This window comes from Vulpes vulpes, chromosome 13 (genome assembly GCF_048418805.1).
Source record: "Vulpes vulpes isolate BD-2025 chromosome 13, VulVul3, whole genome shotgun sequence".
NCBI lineage: Eukaryota > Metazoa > Chordata > Mammalia > Carnivora > Canidae > Vulpes > Vulpes vulpes.
In genome coordinates, this window is record NC_132792.1 from 154,211,617 (window position 1) to 154,233,747 (window position 22,131).

Sequence of the window (22,131 nt, forward strand, 5' to 3'; positions counted from 1 at the left end):
GCCAACAGACACATGAAAAAATGCTCCACATCCCTTGGCATCAGGAAAATCAAAACCATAATAAAAACCACCTCATACTGGTCAGAATGGCTAAAAGTGACAGGAAATGACAGATGTTGGTGAGGATGCAGAGAAAAGGGAGATTCAGAGCTCATCATCAGTTTTGGCATTAATATAGAACTACTATAATATAAGAGTTATTACTCAGAAATATCTGATGGTCTTCAGGAATTCCAATTTTATAGGGAAAAAGAGGACAGGTACATCCTAGTGGGTTAAATTCAGAGATGTATACGGCGTGTCAGGAGATCATAGTGAAGCAGCACCTAACATCATATTCCAAAAAGAAGATGGTACTTGAGTTGAAACTTGGAGGAAGGATAAGACAACCAGGAGGGCATCATAGGAATGGGTCCAAGCAGAGGGTACAGCTTGTGCAAAGGTGAGAAGCATGAAAGCATGGCAGTTTCAGAAATACTAGATGTGACTATAATAAACAATACGGTTGAATATGTGAGAGGAGAAGCAAGTAGGGCCTGCTCACGAAGGTCTTTCTATGTTACACAGGCACTTTGAATTTAATCCTGAATGCTATGAAAATGCATTAAAATATTGAGAGGATGGACAAGATTATCTACAAATCCATCTATAAAACGGAAGATGTGAAACGACCTTCCTGTAGTCTCTTCACATCTTCAGTGATGCATGACCCTGTAACTAGTGCAGTCCTGAAGCAGAATAGAGAGGAGGAAGAGCTGGAACGATCTCACAGGAGATAGGAGAGGATTGCTATGGAGCACAGAGTCTGGGTGAGAATACGGTGATGCAATTAGCTGGCATGGGGAAAAGGGAGAGAGGACATGTTTGGGGTGGGGTGGGGGGGACAACATGAGCTCAATTTTGAATATTAAGATTTGGCATTACTTACAAAACTCTCTAATCCTAATAGATGATCTCAGACCTCAAACTTTCATTAGCACTGGAAGGCAAAGAACTGCTGAATCCTCCAAATTTCCGTGGTAGGTGGGCCAAAGAGACACTAATCTCAAAAAAGAAAGAAAAAAATCTACTCCCAAGAAAGACTTAATGATTAATTTCAGAATTTCTTCATCCAAACCCACTTAATTACACCCTGTACTTCTCCTCTAATTATTGTAGGCTTAACACTCATACCATTTTGGTGAGAACATGGTGATCTATTTGATGTCTTAATATGGCCTGTCAATTCTATGGCGCATAGCCAGACTATAGACACCCTCATCTGAACCCTTCCCTGGTTGTTTTCTCTTGCTACTACTTGAGGAATAAGTAGTATTCTTTCCCCTAATATGTTGGAAAAACAGACGTAGCACACGCTCAATACTACAAACATAGTGGGCACCCTGTATTTTCTTTTTTTTTATTTTTATTTTTTATTTTTATTATTTTTATTTTTTTCACCCTGTATTTTCTTAAGGGTGGTGATAATGCATGTTCCAAAGTCACTTCATTTTTCCTTCGGAGAGGAAAAGGAAAAGAAAGACACTGACAGGATGTGACTATAATGTGAATGAATAAGTATCGTGAATGCTTAGAAGGGAGGTCTACAGCTATTGTGCAGAGTTCAACTTAATAAGGGACCCAAAGAGGAAAGATTAACCAATGATTGTGGTACATTTTGGTTTTGAACTTTGTGTGTGTGTGTGTGTGTGTGTGCGCGTGCGTGTGTAGGAGAAATGACTTGGGCATAGTCAACAGGAGACTCCACTGAGGAAGGAAACCACACACGTGCCTCTGTCGGTTGAGCAAATAACTGCACCACAACAGCATACAGGATGAAGAGGGGAGGACATAGATGAGTCAGGTGAACTGGACTGTAATTAGTTTTCAGAGTCAGGTCAACAAACAAGAATTCATATGCAAAAAGCAGTGACACTTTGCTCCTCAAAAGATGACCTACATCAACTGTGGAGCTACTTAGTCTTTCAAGTATTTCTGATTTTGGAAGGCCTCTCTTTCCCCTGGTCCAGGCCTCCTTTCCAATGTTCTTGGAACCTTTAGACACTTGGCATTCTTCCAAGCAAAAATAAAACAGAAAGCAAAGTAAAAAAGATTCCAGGTAAAACAGGTAAAGCTATGGAGAATGAAGAACCCCAAACTCAAGATGGTGGCTCATTTCAGCAGGGGCATATGTGTGCTTTGAGTAGGTAGGAGAGAAGGGAGAGGCAAAGCTTGTAGGTAACTTCAACTGTAATGTTCTATTTCTTGAGCTGGATGTTGGCGCCGTGGTGATTGTTATGCCAGGGTATCTGCAATACTTCATGACTTTCAATAAGAGATGTCTAAAAGGAAAGAGAGGAACAAAACAATCGTTTTGTTTATGTCCCTTCTACTTGTGAAAAGACAAGAGTCCTTTCTTATTACACTAATTTTATTTATTTTTTTTTAAGACTTCATTTATTTGAGAGAGAGAGAGAGAGAGCAGGAGGGAACACAAGCAGGGGGGAGGGGAGAGCATAAGCCCCGGGGGGCACAAGCTGAGCAGGGAGCCTGACACAGGGCTCCATCCCAGGACCTCTGAGATCATGACCTGAGCGGAAGGCAGACGCTTAACCAACGGAGCCACCCAGGCGTCCCCCCCCCCGCTAAACTATATGTCATTATAAACTGAGAAACTGTGTTTGTTCACAAACAAGGCTGTGCCCACTACCGTCTTTGAAGTTAATGCTCATAAGTCAAATTCAATTTTCTAGCAGATGTTCAAATCGCACACCTACAAAGCTGGATCAGCTTCAGTGATTCCATCCATGGGTGTAACTAGTAAGCACTGAACACCTGCTGATACGGAGGTGCCTTTCCTGTTTCATTACTACTATGACATCATACATGTTTGAGTGACACACCGCAAAGAGAGGTCATCAGCCTTAAATGCTCAGTGCATTCGTTACCCATATGCTGCTGATAGGATACGTGGTTGTCCCAGGCATCTTCCTTCCTGCTTCCTCCTCACTAGTCCTGCCCCATTTCTTCTCTTTCTTGACCCCAGGGTCACTGCACTTCTCATTTCCTACCCACTGTGATCACAGGAAGAGGAGAGATGAAAGCCATGTGTCATCTTGTTAACAGAGACATGAAGAGCTACAAGACAGAAATGAGATGGGAAAGGATTAATCTAACTGTTAGAATTAGACCTACCAACTCTCTGTTTCACATTGTGTGCTTGGGAATTTCTCCAAAATAGAGGGAGACTGGTATCCTACCGGGGCACGGCAAGCCTGATGTCATACTGCCTGAATGGAAACCATGCTCCGCTACCTCCTAGCTACATGATCTTGTCCAAGTTACTTCATGTCCTTGTAAAATTTGGATATTAATAGTACTTGCCCTTTGAAGTTGAAATAAAACTTAAATGAAATGATGCATCAAAATGCTTAACACCGCATAATACTCAATACATAGCAAGGGCTCAATAAATGTTGGCGATTATTAACGTGCTTTGATTTTCATTTTGCTTCCTGACCTTTTGGTATCAGGGATAACCTATATTCAGGAAAAACCGGCTTCCAGGCAGAAGTCCTGATAAAAGTAGCCTCCATACCTGGAGGGAGGTTTTTTTCTCCCCTGCTGAAAGCAGAGATTTCTTCCACCTACACCTTTCTCCCTAATTCTCTTCGGGTTGTTTTAACAACAGGTGCAAAGAGTCTGCCTATGGAAGGAGACAGGTTGCTACACTGGTTGGAAGCTTATTTTGTTTTTATGTCTTCGTATTCATCGCTACCTCCTGGAGCAGCGAAAAGAGACTGGAGACCCAGATGACAGCAGGCATGTTCCCTCCTTCAAGACTGTCCCAGTCACTTTTTCATCAGGACAGGGACCTCTTGGGAGAGAAAATGGTTCCACACCCCCCACAAATAAATGAGGCTAAGAAGGTCATTGCCGAGCATTGGCCAAGGGTGGCTCAGCTCCAGCAGGCTCAGACCCCTTCTCCAACAGTCCTGAGCGCAGGTGCTGGTAGTAAGAGCTGCTAGGACCAGGCTTGAGGGTGAAAGTGCTTCTGAACAGCTAGAAAAGCTGTTGACAAAACTGGTCACAGCGGATTTTAACTTGGAGAATTCAGGGCAATACTTATCTCTGAGGAAAGGAAGGCAATTCCAGATAGAAAACCAAGTTTCAAGCAGACACAAAGGAAAGCATACTGCCTGTTTCTTTATATCAAAAATTTAAAATAATATCTTTTACCTATTCCCTTCCTGCCAACTCTCCTCTTCCAGTCTGAGCCCAAACGCGTCTCTTCTCCTTCCAGCCTTCCTATTTCCCTTCCTTCCTCCCTTCCTTCCTTCCTTCCTTCCTTCCTTCCTTCCTTCCTTCTTTCTTTCTTCCTTTCTTTCTTTCTTTCTTTCTTTCTTTCTTTCTTTCTTTCTTTCTTTCTTTCTTTCTTTCTTTCTTTCTTTCTTTCTTTCTTTCTTTCTTTCTTTCTTTCTTTCTTCTTTCTTTTTTTTCCGTTTAAGGGCTCTTTATTCACTCTAAAAAGGGGGGGGGGGGGCGGCAAGAGATGATTGGCTACGTGAGAGCAGCCCGGCCCTGCCCATTTCCCTTCCCACGCCCTCCCTGCCAGAAACAGCTGGAATGAGAAGTAGGGAGGGAAGGCTGGGATTGGCTGTGAGTCAGTGGCAGGGTAGGGTGGGGCAGCGCAGATGAAGCATTTACCTGTCCAGGTAAGTCTGGAGGAGGTCAAAAGAAGAAAACAGTGGAAGGGAGGGGAAGCAGTCTCTGTCTCCGTCTCTGCCCGTTGAAATAAAAGGATATTTCCTTCCTCTCTTCAGCCCCTCATCCAGTGAAGGTGAGTTAATCACTAACCAACTATTGCTTATTCTGCAGCAAGAAGGGGGTGCTTCGTGGGAAGTCAGCCACAGGGCTGTGGGGAGCCCTGTACATCCCAGCCAGGGGGCTTTCCTCTCTGCTCCTCAACTTCTGAGTCCAGTCGGATCAGAGTAGCCTGGTAGCTTCTTGAGATTGGAATGTTTTTGTGGAGACCAGGGCTGGGATGCATTTTTTTTTCCCCATCTGCCTCTTTTGGTTGGATCAGCGTTATTTTGCAGACAACCAGAAAAATAAAATTGGCTTGTTTTGGAAATTTCCTTCTCTGAGCAATTGAAGTTGTGATTTTGGAAAGGAAGAGTTGGGAGTACAGGGATTCAAAATGGGGGATCACCCAGGGGAGGAGAGGGCCTTAGTTTCTCCATTGCATTTCTCACAGGAAATTGTCTCGTGGTTTATCAACTCAATGTGTATCTTTACTTAAATAAAGGGTGCAGTGTTGTGTGTGTGTTCAATAATGGTACCGTGATAATGGAGCTGTGTATGGACAAGCGTGTAAAGGATGAGCTGTGCTAGGTTGTTTGTAAGGGCATGTGAAGCTGGGAAGACTCCCAACTCAGACTACCAGTTCATCTTTGGAAAACCCATGGATAATCCAGTTGCAAAGTTGAGTTTATTTGGATTCGACCCAGTTAAGGTTCCAACTACTAGTCACAGAGACTGGCAAGCAGCCGCTCGCTACGCTGTGGCGGGACCTCACCCACCTTCATCTTTCCCAGTGGTACCTGAGTGGTTGGAGTTCTCGGCGGGCTCGGGGCAAAGCCGTGTGGCCGTCCCTAGAGAGCAGGAGCAGACCACTGTGGTGGCTTTGCTTTGTTTTCCTCCAGGTGTCCCAGCGGACGGTATGCGTGGCAGGTTTCCCTGCACGGGGAAGCCAGATGTCCAAGTCAGTTCAGAGTAGCTGGTCAGTTCTCCATTAGCCACCTTGGGCTGGGGGTGGCATCCAGGGGGGTCACATTCTGACCCCTCACTTCACCTCTTGTCCTCCTGCTGCAGGAAGGAGCAAAGTGGGGACAGCGCGGTGCCCGGCTCCAAGGGCCTGGCACCCGCAAGCCCTGAGCAAATGTGTTGGGTTGCCAGTCCTGGCCAACTCTTGGTTTCAGCTAAGCCCACACCACAGAACCGGCCCGGCAGACTCACGGACAGAGGCCGCCGTAGATGGCGAGCTCGTGGTGATGAGAGAACTGTGTATGGAACAAAGCTCTTCCATAGACAAGTGCAGAAGACGTTTCCACCTGCCCTTGCCTCCAACCCACCTGCGAAATAGGAGATGATAACGTTGACTAAACACACTCAGAAACCTGACCCTGTGCTCGTGGAGAAGCATATAGTCCCCATGCAACTGTTAGTCCCCCTGCCATCTTCCTTGGGATGCTCCCCAGCCCGAGGCCTGGACAGTCAGGGAGGAGAGACACTTGGTCTGAGGGAAATAGGAAATCTCCTCGACTGGTGGGGGAAGGGGCTGAGCTGTTGGAGATACGGGGGTGGGTTCACGGCGGGAGGGCGACAAGGGGACCTTGGGCCCGGTTGGAAGGCACACAGAAGCCAAACAGGAATGGGGCTGGAGGCCTGCGCAGCCCCCACCCCCCACCCCCCCTGCCAGCACTCCACATGCTCTTTATTTACTCTCCTCCAAGACTTGGCTGGTTTCGGTGGAGTAGTTAATATTTAACGTGCTTTTGCACGGGTGGCCCAGACCATAGGCTGCGCGTGTATTCTACAACGCACTTCCTCCTCCCCTCCAACCCCTCCAAGAGGTCAAGGGTGCAAAGATAGCAAACTCTCACCTTGAGTGTTTTGCTTGTTTCTCTGGCTTCTTATCAGGTCGGAATACCTCAGGTCTCAATGGCTGCCCTGAAATAGCCCCCAAGTTTCAAGGTTGTAAAGTTGGTGGAAGGAAATGTAACATCCAGGTCAGGCCGGAGCGGGGAGGGAGGGTGCAAGGGTGCAAGGGTGGGACGAAGAGAAGAGACTCTTGGGGTTCTGACTCTTTGGATCGGAAAATGTGGCATGGAGACAAGTGCCTCAGGGCTCATTTGACCTTGGTTTCAGGTTCAGGTTCACTTCTGCGGTGATTATGTAGTGTCTGGTGGGTGACAGGGTCTTCAGTGGCATTTGGTGTCATTTGTTTACTCTGCAAATACCTTTTGCGGGGGCAAAAAGCTGATCTGGAAGCATTACGTGGAATCAGGTAATTTAGAGGGTTTAAGGCGTGAAGTAGAAGGGTGACCTTAGAGCTCTTAGTGTTTAGTCAGGGGGACCAATGATCTTTCCTTAGGTTCAAGACCCTCTTGCATCTCCGGAGGGGCCGGGATCCACAGGCAGCCCTGTCTATGCCGTTATATGTCATCCCGTTTCCCTTTGGGAGGGAGAAGGGGAAAGAGCCTCTGATTTCTCATCTGTCAAAGAAGAAAGTATCGCATCTTGCCTGTTATCAGGCTATTCTGAAGATCTCATTAGCATATCTGAAGGCATTTTGGGGGCTTCACCGCGCTGTGTGTTTTTGAAGCAGTGCTATTGACACCGCGTCTCTCTCCTGGCTACTTTAGGCTGTCCTTAGTTCCAAAATGTGCGTGTGATAGGTGGCCCTGGGAGGAAGGAGAGGCTACAAGCCGCCGGACAGTCTGAAGCATCCTTGGAAGATCAAGGGTAGTAATTGTCTTTGAAAAGAAAGAGGCAACATCTGGTCACCCATTCACAGAGAATATTATATTAGCCCCAATGATTAATACGGTAATGATAATTATTGCCATTAGTTATCTATAATTTTACAGATAAAAAAAGTAGACCCTTGGATTTACACTGACTGCTTGGAAACAGTGTCTTTGCCTCACAAGTGTTGCTTGCCCCATGCCTCTCAGGGGCTCAGAAATGTTAGTTTAACTGAAGCGTGGCCCCAATGCCACCGAGCCACCTGTTCTCAGGGCAGTAAAATACTTAAGAGTTTATAGTAATAGAGTAGAAGCCAAAAAAAAATAAATAAATAGAGATCTTCCAACAGCTTAACTCAATAGTTACTAGAACAGATGACAGGGCTATTTGTCTAGCATTTTTCGAGTGCCTTCTGCGTGCCTAGGCTTGTGAGAAATGGGTTTCTTTGGTTGTAATGGCCTCAGCCCTGCAGAATGTCAAGGATGAGTTAGTACCTTCTGAATCTAGATGGTCATGAATGGGGTGGATAGCTAAGGTGACTGAACCCCATCCACATGACTTCTCATGTTCCTGTTTCTTTGGGGTTCTGGAGATTGGGAAAGTAGCCTTAGGAAGAAACCTTATGAGCCGTCTTGCCCGAAGTTGATTTCTCTCTGGGCTTCTTTGGCATCTCTGTCCCCTCTGGTCCTGTCTCTATGGACCCTTATGAACTCCATGTGTCTGGCTCACTGGGATTTTTTTCCTCTTTTTCCCCTCATTGTCCTGCTCCTCCCTACCTGCCCCACTTGCAGGCCTCCCTGAAAGCAGGAGAGGAGCCCCATGAGGCCTTGTGCTTATCAGCTCTGCAGGGTTGGCAGGCTGACTCACCCAGCCCAAACCTGACTTGGCCCTGGAAGCAGTTATTGGCAGAGGCCAAAGGGACAACCTCCCTGGGATCCAAACCCCAGGTCCCAAGATCTCCAGTAGAACACGTTTTTCCTAGGACATTTTACCTAGTATCGGGTAGTCAAAAGGTAGTCAAAAATCCAGCATGGTGTCACAGGAAAAAGTAGGATTCAGAATCAGACAAACTGGATTCTGATCCTAGCTCTCCCCAAACTCTCAACTGGACCTTGCAACCGTCTTTTGAACGTAACTGTTCCGGGATTTCATTTTAACATGGGAGAGTCACCTCTGGCCTTTCCAGAGCTTGAGATCTTCAGAAGGAAGATGGCACTGCCTTCCTTTGTTATCACTATTGATACAGCGAAGTTGAAACCGTTTTCCCCTATGGGTTGGAGTCCGGGAGGAAGTTACACAGCACATTTCTCTTGTTCACTTGGCGAGGGTTGGGGAACCTCACTGGAAATAAGCTCAGTGTCAGGGGGCGGTGCACAGGAGGGAGACCGGGTTTGTGGCAGCCTCTGGGGTCCTGTGCCTGCCCCCTAGCTCAGGTTGCCGCTTGGTGGCAGTTGTGGTGGGGGTGGGAGGGGGACGGTGTTGGCTCTGACGGCAGCCAGCAGTTACTGCACGACGTGTTCTGTGTGCACTATTTCAGTCCATGCTCATGACGACCCTATGCAGCTGCTATTATTGACGGCCCCGAGTTCCTTCTCTCCCATTTAACCCCAACCCTCCTCTTCTAAACTCTCGTTGCCTTACCTCGATTTACGTGGATCCTAGATGGATCTTGCCTTGTTCTTATTACGAGAACAGTAGCAGCTCTTCTCTTATTCATCAAGTGAGTGTTTACTACCAACTAAGCTGTGCTAACTGTTCTCCTTCAATCCTACGTTAACCTGTTTTAATGAGAAAAAACGGAGTCCAGGCGTAATTTGCCTCAGGTCACATAACTGTAGATGGCAGAAGTGGGACTTGAATCCAGATCTGACTACCTCCAGGACCCAAGCTCCTAGCCCCTCTGTCCTGATGGCTCGCAGTCGAGGACATGTAGGGGAGGCCCCCGGTTCCGAGAGCAACGGCCACTGGGGAAGTGATGGAATCTCCTTCCTTCCTGCCTACACTGCCCCCCACCCCACCCCCCCGCATGTGGGTGAGCCCGCTTCTGTGCCCTTCCCCAGGCCGGGCCTTGGGTGCTGGCGCTGCCAGCCCCTTGCCGCCAGCCCCCTGCTTGCTTGGTGTCCCTGCCGCCTTGCCGGAGAGCCTCAGCCCGGCTCACACGTGGCTTTGATTCTTCTCTTTTCAGGCCGGCTTGGGACATTGTCCACTGCCTTCGCTTCCCCCCTGGGAGCCCCTTTCACCGCCCCTGCACTTGCTTCGGGCGATGCCCCAGAGCCAGCTGTGGCCAGCGGGGCCTGGCTCGGAACCCGGGACCCGCGTCGGCAGCTGCGACAGCATCATGAGCACCACGGCCACCCGCTCGGGATCTGTACGTACCCTCTGTCCGCAGCCTGGCCTGCTCGCTGCTCCTGCCCTGCCCTGCCCTGCCCGCCGGCCCGGCCTCACTGCTCCTCCGCTTTCATCTTCCTCATCAGAGAGTGAATCACACCCCTTGGTATTTCTGCCTCTGAGTCACCCTGGTTTTCTAGAGACGAGGGTGGGACGGCCCCTGAGAGCAGTAGGACCCATGAGACTTGCTCCCAGTTTTCATTCATTGGGGACAAAGTTGAGGTGGGGGTGAGGGCCAGCGATCTGGGGGCCTGGTGGCACTAGGATGGATGGTGGATCGCAGATCCCTGGAGCCCTGTAGTCCTGAAGTCCCCTGCAGCAGGCCGCATTCCTTTCGCAGAGATCAAAGGGGACAGAGTAATTAGGAGCCTGGGTTCTGGAGCCAAGCAGGTCTGAATTTCTCTACCTACAAGCCCGATGACCTTGGGCAAATTACTTAATTTCTGTAAGCTTCCGTCTCCTCAATTTTAAGGTGGGGATAATGCAAACACGGAATTCATGGGGTTCTGGGGGAGTGAATGACAAACACTTAGCACATGCCTCTGTAGAGAAAAGAAATAGCCCGTGTCTACCAGCAGAGATTCAGAATCTTCCAAAGTCACCGTGTGTAACTGTTTGTGAGTGGCGTGAAGTAAATTGTAATGTTTCTGGGAAAGAATTTAAGTCTCAGTTGCTGTGAGGCTGGTGTGAAAGAGTAGGTCTGCCCTATATCCGGATGTAAGCGTTGCTTTGTTCTTGGTGTTCGTCACATACATAATAAGCCTTGACAATTTATGTTTTATTGCTTTATATCCTATGGAGGTGCTTGGAAATTTAAGGATTATAAGAATCTCTACCAAATGCCAACAATATGTAAAAATCGAGCAGAGAAAGCAGGACACACACACACACACACACACACACACACACACACACAATCCAAAGTGCAGGCAACCTGGGTATAATTTCTTCTTGACCTGAGATGGTGGGACCACAGAGACAATTTCCTGTTTCTATTAGGCTGAGAACAATATGAGCAGTTACATACTACTGGACACAGAATGTGACGGGGATTAAAGGTTTCCCGAGTACATCATCCAGAAAGGAGAAAGTCAGGGTTGGCTTATCCTTGGCTACTTGAGGAAGAAAAGGGCAGTAAAGAAGATTTTGTTCAGGGAACCCCTGGAATCGACTTCAGGGTTCCCAAGGGTATGTCTGAGGCTTCCTTAAACATGGAATCTTCACTCTTGTCAACAGACAGGTGGCTCCTTAAGGAGCCAGGGGAGCTGGTAGGGTTATTCCAACAACCATCTCCTAGGATATATTTAGGGCCGTCTCGAAATCTTCCCAGGCCATCTGAGTGGGTCTGGAGAATATGTAACTCTGAAGTATCTCAAATATTAGGAAGAAGGTGGAGATACATGCCAAGAAGGGACTCAGGCCAAATAAATCTCTTACATCTCCATTTGCCTTTTTTGGTTTTCCCTTCAACTTCCAACTTTAGAGAGGGACTCTTCTGTGGATCTTGCTGGCCTCATAGGACACAAGCAGTAACCATTGGAAGTGGCCATAACACTCTTTCCCAAACATCCCTCTGTGCTTTTTCATCATGACAATTATTTACTTTAAAATCTACTTGATATTTCACACCATGTTGCCCTCTCCTCCTCCCACACCCGTCCAGTTTCTCTGCCCTCCCCTCCTCAAGTTAATATTTGCTTAAGAAATGCACACTTATTTGAATGTTAGCCAGCGCCGAATGCCATCAAGAGAGCAAATACACAAAGGAAAAAATCCTGCATGGAATGTGTTGCAAAGTCAAGTGTACATTATTTAGTAAATTTATCTGTGGCTACTCATACCACAGTTCCCATTGGCCTGCCGGCCGGTGGTTGGCCACAGTTTCTTGTTTGTCCCTCATACCGTCCTTGACATACCAGTTGCGTATGCAAAAGTACTTTGAAAGTTAAAAACATACCGTTCAAGTTTATGGTCAAATCATTCTGTTGTCCGTGTAATTTAGAGCTAAATCGGAGACATATAACGTGAAATGCTTGGCAATTCCTCATACAGAGGAATTGGAATTAGAACCTGGGACCGCTTCTGATCTGTTCCCCCCAGCCTTCCACCCAGGACTGAGCCAAGAAAGGTCAACTGCCACCTGGCTGCCCCACGATGGGTGCTCGTGGGCCCTCGGCCCCGCATCCCTGCCCCCGTCCGGGCCTGCGGTTTCAGGCGGCAACACCTGCACAGTTTGCACAGTTTGCGGAGAAGCCTCCTGGAAAGGTTTCCAGCTCTTCAGCATTCCTTCAGGGCGCAGGGTGGTTCTGGGCCCCACCAGTTTCAGGGGAGCTCCCTCTCACAGTCCCTCATCCTCTCGGTCCTCCACACCTCATTCCAGGGTGACAGCAGCTACGACTTCCTGTCCGCTGAAGAGAAAGAGTGTCTGCTCTTCCTGGAGGAGACCATCGGCTCACTGGACACTGAGGCTGACAGCGGGCTGTCCACCGACGAGTCTGAGCAAGACGCAGCTCCCCGAGCCCCCCGAGTGCCGCCTGCAGCCCAGCCTGCCCCCCAGGGTAAGAGAGGCCCGACCCAGAGGCCCGGGCAGCCTCCACTCTCAGGGCCTTGGGCTGAGAGGGAGCAACAGGCCTCCTCTCCCGCTCCCTCCCGGCTGGAATGAGGCCTTGTCCTGGGGAGAGGACGAGGGACTGCTCACAGGCCGGCTTCTCGGGCTGCCTGTGAATTGTCGGAGGCCTGGGAGGGTTTGACCAGCTCCCACTCTCTCCCAGAGACATCCTGAAGAGACTTGACCAAGAGGCGGGGGAGGGAGGCAGGGAGGGGTGGGTGTTGCTCTGGGGACACTGAGTGATTCTGGAGAGCTAATCTGGATGATCCAGGAGAAGGAGGCTGCAAGAGATAGGAGGGAAGGGCTCCCTTAGCCTCAGTGGGTGGTGCCTCGTGGCTCTTGTGACGGAGTGTGGAGAGCCCGTGGTACTGAGGCTCAGTAGAAGGGGGACAGGATGGTACACACGTGTGGCTGTGACTGTGGGATCATGTGTCCCAGAGTGAGCGGGCACTTGACTCCTGAGGACAGCCTGCTGACATAGCGACTACGACCATTTATTCATTCATTTAGCAAACATTGATTGACAATGTGTGTGTGTTTTTTTTTAAAGATTTATTTATTTATTCATGAGAGACACAGACTGAGAGAGAGAGAGAGGCAGGGACACAGGCAGAGGGAGAAGCAGGCTCCATGCAGGGAAGGCAGGCACCCAACCGCTGAGCCACCCAGGAGTCCCGACAGTGTGTTAGGCCCTCCATGGACATAGGCCAGTAAGTGGGGACGAGGACGCCACTGCTCCCTGAGACTGATTCCCTGGCCCAGGGGGCCTGAGGCACCTGCCTCGCTTGCTGGAAAGAAAGAGCCCATGTCACTCTCCAGTGTGGGGACAGCTGTGGCCATCACAGAGCCATTCAGGTGCTCATAGAAAGTGAAGGTGGGGGGACACCCGGGTGGCTCAGTGGTTAAGCATCTGCCTTTGGCTCAGGCTGTCATCCTGGGATCCGGGATCGAGTCCCACATCAGGCTCCCTGCATGGAGCCTGCTTCTCCCTCTGCCTGTGTCTCTGCCTTTTTCTCTCTGTGTCTCTCATGAAAAATAAATAAATAAAATATTAAAAAAAAAAGAAAAGAAAAGAAAAGAAAGTGAAGGCGGAGGAAGGCAAGTCTGGTCACAGCAAGAGCATGTCAGCTGTTGGTGCTATTCGTGTTCAGAGTTTCCCCAAGACTCAGTGACCTGGGCTCCCCAGGATAGCTAGTGGGTGTGCTGAGTCCGTGTCCCCCCCCCCGCCCCCCCGTGTTTCTGTAGAGGGCTGGGAGGAGCCCGAGGCCAGGACGGGAGTTCTGTGCAGCTGCTCCTTCCCCAACCGCCATGAAAAATTAATCCTTGGTTGTAGGGAGTCTGCTAGTGTCCATCTGTCCATGTAAGTGATATCCAGGCAACAGGGGGCCCCTTAGCAGAGACTCCGCAAAGCGTACACCCCGCGGTTAAGGCGAGGTGGGAGCTCAGGAAGGATGTGCCTGCCCTGGGCAGGGGGTTCTCACTGCACCCACTCTTCTGTGCCTGTTCTCCCGACCCTTGCAGGACACCCAGCGGAGAGGAGCGCGCCCCGCGGCCCAGAGCCCAGGAGAGGGCCTCCGGCCGGGCCACCCCGCCTGCCTGAGCCCCAGGGCCTGGGCCCCAGGTCTGGCTCCTATAGCCTCCCCAGAAATATCCGCATCGGCAGCGGCCAGGACCTCGGGAGGAGCAGCCGGCCCACCAGCGGCCCCGGGGAGCCTGAGCACCTGCCGGAGGGCCCAGGTGCTGAGGCTCAGGCAGGCGGGGCCTCCCGCGACAGCCACCCGGGGCCGCGGGCCCTCAGCCCCCCGGCGACAAAGGCCATGTGGCAGGAGCCCCAGGAGGGCGGCCCCGCGCCTCCCCCCACCCCGGGGTCCCAGGCTGCAAGAGCCCACGATGCTGCCAGCCCCGCGGGCGTGGACCCCAGTGCCCGGCTGGCCCCGCTCCCGGCCCCCAAGCCCCGGAAGCTGCCCCCCAATATCGTCCTGAAGAGCAGTCGGAGCGGGCTCCACGGCGAGCCCCAGAACTGGCTGTCCCGCCACCCCGACGGCGGCCCCGGAGACTCGGGCCCTGCTGCCACCTCGCTGCAGGAGCAGAGGAGGGCGCGCCGGGAGGCGCTGGAGAAGCTGGGGTTACCCCAGGACCAGGACCAGCCCGGACCCCACTTCAGTGGCCGCACCGGCTGCCCCGGCCCGTGGCCCAGGCCTGGCCCCCAGGCCTCTGCACCTGCTGGCGCGGCTCCGGGCCCTGCCCCCACGCGGGCCCCGACCCTGACCTCGGCCCCTACCTCGGCCCCGGCCCCAGCCCCGACCCCGGTCCCGACCTCTGCTCTGACCTCGGCCCCAGCCCCGACCCCGGCCCCGACCTCGGCTCTGACCTCGGCCCCAACCCCGGCCCCGACCCCGGCCCCAGCCCAGGCCCCGGCCCAGGCCTCTCCGCCGCTGCCCGCTGCCAAATCCAGGCCCATCCCCATCCCTAAGGCCCCGGCGGCCGGCGGCCCCCTGACCCAGCGGAGGCCCGACCCGGCGCTGACGCTCCAGGAGAGCAGCATCCCCGGCCTGAGACAGATGAGCTTCAAGTCCAACACCCTGGAGCGCTCGGGCGTGGGCCTGGGCAGCCGCCTCCCGGCTGAGAAGGACCCCAGCCCCCAAACCAGCTCGTCCCTGGGCAGAGACTCCTTCTTGGGCAAGGTGTCTCCCAACGTCCTGCGGAACACACGGCCCCGCCCGGCGTCCCTGGGCACCGGGAAGGACTTCGCAGGGGTCCGGGTGGCCGAGCTGGCCGAGCTGCAGCAGCCCAGCGCCTCCAAGCGCTCGTCCTTCCAAGGGCAGGGCCGCGACAGGCTGCCTCGCCCCCCCTGCGTCAGTGTCAAGATCTCCCCCAAAGGCGTCCCTGACGAGCACAGAAGGGAAGCCCTGAAGAAGCTGGGCCTGTTGAAGGAGTAGTCGCGGCCACACGAGGACCAGGAGGCCCGGGCCTCCCGGCCTCCCGCTCAGAGCTCGGGCGAGCAGGCTTCTCTCCAGGGGGCTCCCCTCGCTGGGGCGAAGGGGGGAGACGGGACTCGGAGCATACGCGGACGTTCATACCCAGCGCGCTGTGCTGTCGAGTGCCTGCCCGAATCATCCCGAAGATGATTTCCACGAGACAGCCTGCGTGTGCATGCGTGTGCATGCATGTGCGTGTGTGTATTCCGGGCTGCGTGTATCACTGAAGCTATTTATAGGACGCAGCGAGTCGTCGCTCACAGTTGTGCTCGTCTTGGAGACTTGCTCATGCAGCATGGATTCAGCCCAGCCACAGCTGAGAAGACATGGGCGGCTAAGCCCGAGGAATAAAAAGCCCGACGACACGATGGGTGTGTCAGGGTCATGTGAAATGCGGGTCTCCCAGAATGCCCCCAGGGCAGGAGGCCGGCTCATGCCTTGGGGGATCCCTCTCTCCGCTCTGGTCTTCTGGACGGGGGTGCCAGCAGGGGTGGGTGTCTCATCTGCTGCCCCACTGCCTTCTCCCCGCCTGGCCCAAGGGTGGGACACATCCCTGTGACGAGAACTGTCAGCTGATTGGAAGCAGGCAAGGTCCGGTTGGCCTGGGAAGGCAGGAGAGGTGACCACCCAGCACCCGTCCAGTGGGGAGGATCCTTGTCGTGGGCCGGACAGATCTCCAAGAGTGAACTGTGCCGCGGTCCCCGACTCTCCTGCTCCCTATCTCAGCCTGCACGTGACGTGAGGGATCCCAGGCCCGGGCACGCTGAGATGGGAGTCTAAGCCCTGAGGCCCTATAAATACCAAAGAACTCGGGGCCGCCTCTGCCTAGGCCGTGGGGAAAGGGAAGCCGTGGCTTCTGCATGTAGACGTGCCCATTTCTATGGGAAGGCAACACGGTACATTCTCTGCTATTCCCCGAATATCAGAGCTGGGGGTTGGGGGGAGTCCTAGAGAAGAGACAACCCTGTCCCATACTGTTAGGGAGGGGAAGGGACTCCCCTGTGGTCACTCTGCCATTCAGGAGCAGAACAGGGACTCTGGCTTCTCAGGCCACGCCGCACGATGCCTCCTCCTGCGGTGCCTCTGTGCATCCACACGCACCCTCAGGCTCAGCAGTCACCGTCAACGGCTCGACTCTCAGGCCCTTCCCGATCCTCGAGTGTCTCCTGGAACGTCAGAGATTAAATGTCGTTCAAGACCATGTCGAGTGTTGTTTTTTTCCTACCACGTCTTTGGAAAGCAGCGATATAATAACTCACCAGGAACTCCAATTCCCCGACCACATTGTGCAACTTGACAAAATGCCAAAGGAGGGTAACACGAGTAGGTGGTACAGGCTTGTGGGCACAAGTTCGGAAATCAGACACAGCTAGACATGACCCCTGCTTCCCCTAAGGAAAGAAATATCCTTCTTGGCTGTGGTTGGAGCCCAGAAGCCCCAGATGTGAGGGGCGGACAAAAGGGGACTGCGGTCGGAAAGGTGCCCTTTAGGTCTGCTGAGCCATTCTGGGCTGTGTCCTTCGGGACCCAGCACTGTCAAAGCAGAGTGATTCTGAAAATGATGAAAAGATTAAGGTACAGACAACAGATGGCCCCACCCAGTCATGGTATGTGGGGTGTGGGTGTGACAGTTTCTGTTCGCAGTCTCAAACACACACACCCAAAATCCTGGTGCCTTCCTGGCCCTGGGTAAGGGCCTGGTCTGTCAGAGCTGATAGGGACTCCCACAACTGGCCAAGCCATTCCTTATTACAGACTCCCCCAAAGAGAGAAGGCGCCCTCCTGGAGGACTGGTTTGCCACATGCTGTGTTTGTTTGAACTGCTTCGTGTGTGCATTTCAAGAGAACCTAGGATTGGTCACTTTATTTTCTTCAATTGCCCTGATTAAGAGGGAAACTCGGTGCTCCCTAGACTGTCAGGCTTGGGAGCATCAGTACAAGGCTAATCAGCACAATTAGCCTCTCTCTCTCTCTCTCTCTTTTTTTTTTTTTTTTTCCACAATTAGCCTCTTAAACCCTCACTCCCAGGTAAAGGTAATATCTCCCCAAGAAAACAGAGTCACATACAGTTTGCCTTCCCGCTCTGCATCCTCATCTGGTGACATGCCCATTACCCTGGCGACTCCCTTCTGGCTTCCCCATGTCCTCGTCCTTCAGAGGGCACGTCTTGCTCTTCAGAAGGTCTTTGGGATTCAAGAATAGGATAATAAACCTGAACCCAGCTGTCATCATTTTGAAGAAGAGCAAGGGAATCCACCTAGGGACACCTGCCATCCCCAAGGTGAGGCTACACCCACCCGCAGAGTTTTCTCTCTCCTCTTTTATCCATGTAGGATTGCTCTTCACTCAGCCTGAACTGTCTGGGTGGAGGTGAGAGTGGAGTCACTGTTGTTTTATCCCTTTTGAAAGATTTTGGATGGAAGTTTGTAAAGGTCATTTGATGTTAAAAATCCAAATGACAACTCTACTTCCACTTGGCCTTGTAACTCAGCTACAGCCTTGCTGCTGCTGGGAACAAAGTATCTGCCAAACACTGAAGCTGGCTTCTCCTCAGCCTGGCACAGTGGGCTCTGCGCTCTTACCTGTGTTGACAGCTGCTTCTCTGAATCACTACTCATGTGCTACCCTGGGAGTCCTGCACTCCAACGTGGTGTGACCAGGACAAGCGCTCTCCTACACAGAAGTCAGGAGATGGGCCCAGACACCTCCAGGTGCCTCCCTCCAGAGTGAGAGGCATAGTCTGGCAGAGGCGGCCCTGCAACCTGGCTTTGCACAGGTGTGGAAAAGTAGGTGTTAATTCCGTGGAAGAAAGGGCAGGTGAAGGAGTGGAGAGCAGGCCCTACTTGATGTTATGAGCGAAAGCTGGAGGTGAAGAGTTAAGACTTTACAATTTGTGTAAGTGTGCAAGTGAACCTCTCCATCCCTGATCCATGATCATATGTACAGGAAGAGGAGGGCCATACTGTCAGAACAAGAAGGTCACAGACTGGAGGAGTTGGAGACCAGTGGGATGGGCAGGAAAAACCATGGTCATTTCAGAATCTAAGGAGGAATGGGGCTCTAATGCTCCCATGCTCTTTTCCTCATGTGAGTGACTAGAGAGCATGTAGATCTGGGCTTAATCATTAGAAATGACAAATACCCACCATTTGCTTCGACGTGGATGGGACTGGAGGGGATTATGCTGAGTGAAATAAGTCAGTTGGAGAAGGACAAATATCATATGGTCTCATTCTTTTGGAGAATACAGAAAATAGTGAAAGGGAATAAAAGGGAAAGGAGAAAAAATGAGTGGGAAATATCAGAAAGGGAGACAAAACATGAGAGACCCCTAACTCTGGGAAACGAACAAGGAGCAGTGGAAGGGGAGGTGAGCGGGCAGGTGGGGGTGACTGGGTGACGGGCACTGAGGGGGGCACTTGATGGGATGAGCACTGGGTGTTATGCTATATGTTGGCAAATTGAACTCCAATTAAAAATTTTTTAAAAAATATTTTAAAAAATAAAATAAAATTTAACAATAAAAAAAAAAAAAAGAAGATCTGGACTTAATTTGACCTCCGTCACTTACCAATATTGGAACCCTGGGGTTGAGACTCTAACTTTCTGGACCTTGGAGTTTTTATCTGTAAAATGGGGATGATCATACCATCCTTTCAATATCATTGAGGTAAACAAGTGACACGTGTAAAGCTCAGTGCTTGACATGGTGTAGGTATTCAATAAATGATAGTATTGTCCTCTGCACCTTATTTCTTCCTTCTCAAAGGGACCAAACGGAGACAGGGTTGGAAGCCAAGAGCTCACCCAATTTCAGTTCTGAGAGGAAATGGGAGAGACCTTATTGCAAGAAAAAGTACAAAGTACCAACGAGGCTTTGGCACACCCTCCAGGTGACTCAACTTCACCCACGCCAGGATTCCTGGAATTGGAAAAGAAAGGGATCAGTGTGAATGTAGTGTTTATGTCTCAGTGAAGCCAACTTCTCTATTTCCAAACCCAGCTTTTGATTTATCATCAAGGTCTTGTGGCCCGTGACCATTGTAGTTTACTTTTTTTTTTCCTTTCTTCAACTTCCTTTTGCTGTGTGGTTCAGTGAACTATAATGCTGTTCTATAGTTATTCATTTTTAAAATGAAGAAAAAATACACATAGCAGGAACGAATGATGGTTCAAATCAGGAAGAGATAGACTAGGAAAGGTTTCAAGCTTTCTGGGGCATTTTCTAAATAAGGTAGGCATCTTTCAGGAATGAATCAGGCATTAGTTGGCAGGAAGCAAGAAGGTGTATTGGGTGACTCCCCACATCCCTTCTGTCATAAGGGCCTGGTGAGTTGCAGGAGACCTTGCCATCATCACCATTGCCACCACCACCATCATCATTGTCATCAATGACCCTTGACATTTAAGTGAGGTGACATGTGACATTCTAATTCCAGGCTGCCATTCCCTCTTGCTCATTGCCTATATGGATCTTTGTCCTTATTCAGCACTTGCCATGTATCCAGGGTTCAAAATAATCTGAAGCAGAGTGGAACCCTGGCAAAGCTCTGGGCAAGATGGACTTTAGTGAGTCACTAGACTAAGTAAAATGGGGAGCTTGGACTGGACTATCTCCTAGATCCATGCCAGCTCTGAAACATATGTTAAAATGAATCCAAGCAACTTAATTAGGAAGGTAAACACTCTCCCAAACATCACAGTAGAGTCTAGGGTAAAATATACCTCATAGAACCTAAGACCTAGAAAAAAAGTTTTCAATTATCTAATCCAACTTCCCAATCAAAAAGGAATTACATCTATAAGTGGATATAGATATAGTCGGAAAGATGTATGTGTGGATGGATGAGTGGGTAGATGGGTGGGTGGGTGGATAGGTGAGTGGGTGGATAGGTGGGTGGATGGGTGGATAGGTGAGTGGGTGGATGGGTGGAAGGATGGATGAGTGGAAGGATGGGTGGATGGGTGATTGGGTGGATGGGTGGGTGATAGATGCAAGAGAGGAGGGGAAAGGATTGAGAACATTTACTGACTAAGAGTGGAAACTTAGGAGTCAGGCTGCCAGGTACTCTGCACCTTGATTTCCTCTTCAGTTTATTTTTGATTCCTTCAACTTCCTTGGGAAGTTTAGGAAACTATATGTTATCCTATAGTTATTCAGTTCGAATACAGAGTATTTAAAAAAAACCAAACTTTTAATAGGAATGAACCCTGTAGAAGCAGTAATAATACTTGTTGCAGTTGTTATGAAAACAGAATCCAACAGAGATAATATATATGAAAAACATTTAGCATATTATTCAAAATATGGAATCTATTAATATTAGTGTCATATACATATGTAATTCAGACGCCAGTGGGTGCCCTTGAGGACGGGGTTAATATTAGCCTACACTTGAATTCTTCAGCCTGGAACAGTCAAAAGCCCTTCTCCAATTTCCAGAACCTACAACCAACCTCCCCATGGCCCTGTGTTCTCTCTGTCTGGGGGTGCGGTACCAAGGCCTCCCCACAGAGCCTGCCCTCCCACTCCATGTGCTGCTGCCCCATTTGATCCTCACGGTCTCCACTCCCTCCAAGTTAATCAGACCCACGCCAGGCAAGACTCAAAGCCCGAGCCTTTAATTGATTTGCATGGGAAATCAAGGGACTTCAAGGGTTTTTGCTGTTTTCTGAGTTTTTAACTAAAGATTGAGGTAAGAGATGTCAAGGGAACTAACAGAAGGCACACACTTGCCTCCACCTCCCATGCCACACTTTCCGTCTTCTTGTTCCTTCCTGGTGTCCTGTAGGTCAACCAGGAAGTTCCCCCCACCACCCACCCTCACTCAAAGCCCCTCATGATCTGAGCATCTGCTCCAAGAGGCTTCTCAAAAAATTTCTTATCCACGGATAGGGCTATCTCCTCGAAATGAGCTCTGGAATGTTCTCTACCTCCTTACCTTCAGGCCTGAAAACAGGGAGGAGGCAACAACATAAGATGACTTACTTCATCCGACACCAATACTGACCCCCACTAAACACTTCCTAAGGAATTCGAAGGGCTTCCTTTCGATTGCTCCCTGCTGTGTCCATCTGCTTGGATATGAGGAGAGGTTTAGACTCCCCCAACCTCAATCCCTGGGGCAGGGGCCCTGCCCTGTAATAGCCAAGGCCCCTGGTAGGTCTTGAGCTGTGGGGATCTGATCTAGCTGAAGTAGGTTCAAATACAACATCATTCGCATTTTAGGGTGACTTGAAATCAGGCACAAAGGCAGCCCCGACCTTCTGTCATCCCACCTCCACCTGGAGGACGAGGGGTTCCCCTGTGCCTCTGACCTCACCCACTGGGAAGGCACAGTCTTCTGGCAGGTGCGCTGACCTGAGCGGCCAGCCTCCTGCAAGGAGAGGTTGGGGTGACTACCAAGGCTTTGGTTTAGGTTTTCCTCTTCTGCGTGGGACTGCAATATCTGCCTGCAATATTTTGATCTGCAGTAAGAAACACATTGGTCTTCGTTTCTGTCCCTGTCTCTGGCACTGAGCTCTTAAAACCCTTGGGATTTCTCTGATGAGGGAGATAAAGGTATCTTTTGTTATATTAATGAGGTGACTTTTGGAAAGCCCCTAGATCACCTACCAAGGGGGCTGGTTCCAGGAGAACCAACCCAG

At 50.6% G+C, this 22,131-nt stretch overlaps 1 protein-coding gene and 1 long non-coding RNA gene across 4 annotated transcripts; one reads left to right on the top strand and one right to left on the bottom strand.

Moving 5' to 3' along the window:
• Positions 1–4,680: 4,680 nt before the first annotated feature.
• C13H1orf116 (chromosome 13 C1orf116 homolog) lies at positions 4,681–16,684 on the top strand. 3 transcript variants are annotated; one of them, XM_072733405.1, is made up of 4 exons: positions 4,681–4,819; positions 9,695–9,877; positions 12,278–12,455; positions 14,027–16,684. In XM_072733405.1, exons 2-4 carry the CDS (start codon positions 9,773–9,775, stop codon positions 15,442–15,444), a joined length of 1,701 nt encoding a protein of 566 aa, XP_072589506.1. In that variant the 5' UTR covers positions 4,681–4,819; positions 9,695–9,772; the 3' UTR covers positions 15,445–16,684. The 3 variants fall into 3 exon arrangements, with proteins under 3 accessions (XP_072589506.1, XP_072589505.1, XP_072589507.1); XM_072733404.1 differs by lacking the exon at positions 4,681–4,819 and adding an exon at positions 11,998–12,162 and having other exon boundaries at positions 9,739–9,877; XM_072733406.1 differs by lacking the exons at positions 4,681–4,819; positions 9,695–9,877 and adding an exon at positions 9,886–10,003.
• Positions 5,452–8,915, bottom strand: LOC140595018 (uncharacterized). The gene is made up of 2 exons (XR_011996413.1): positions 6,645–8,915; positions 5,452–6,113 (listed from the first exon to the last, which is right to left on the bottom strand). It is a non-coding gene; the product is annotated as an uncharacterized lncRNA (long non-coding RNA).
• Positions 16,685–22,131: the final 5,447 nt, after the last annotated feature.

Excerpts from the sequence above, each read along its gene's own strand:
- C13H1orf116 (XM_072733404.1), top strand. The coding sequence starts at position 12,052 with ATGGGTGCTCGTGGGCCCTCGGCCCCGCATCCCTGCCCCCGTCCGGGC. Across the intron at positions 12,163-12,277 it reads CGGAGAAGCCTCCTGGAAAG|GGTGACAGCAGCTACGACTT; the intron begins GTTTCCAGCTCT and ends ACCTCATTCCAG. Across the intron at positions 12,456-14,026 it reads AGCCCAGCCTGCCCCCCAGG|GACACCCAGCGGAGAGGAGC; the intron begins GTAAGAGAGGCC and ends CGACCCTTGCAG.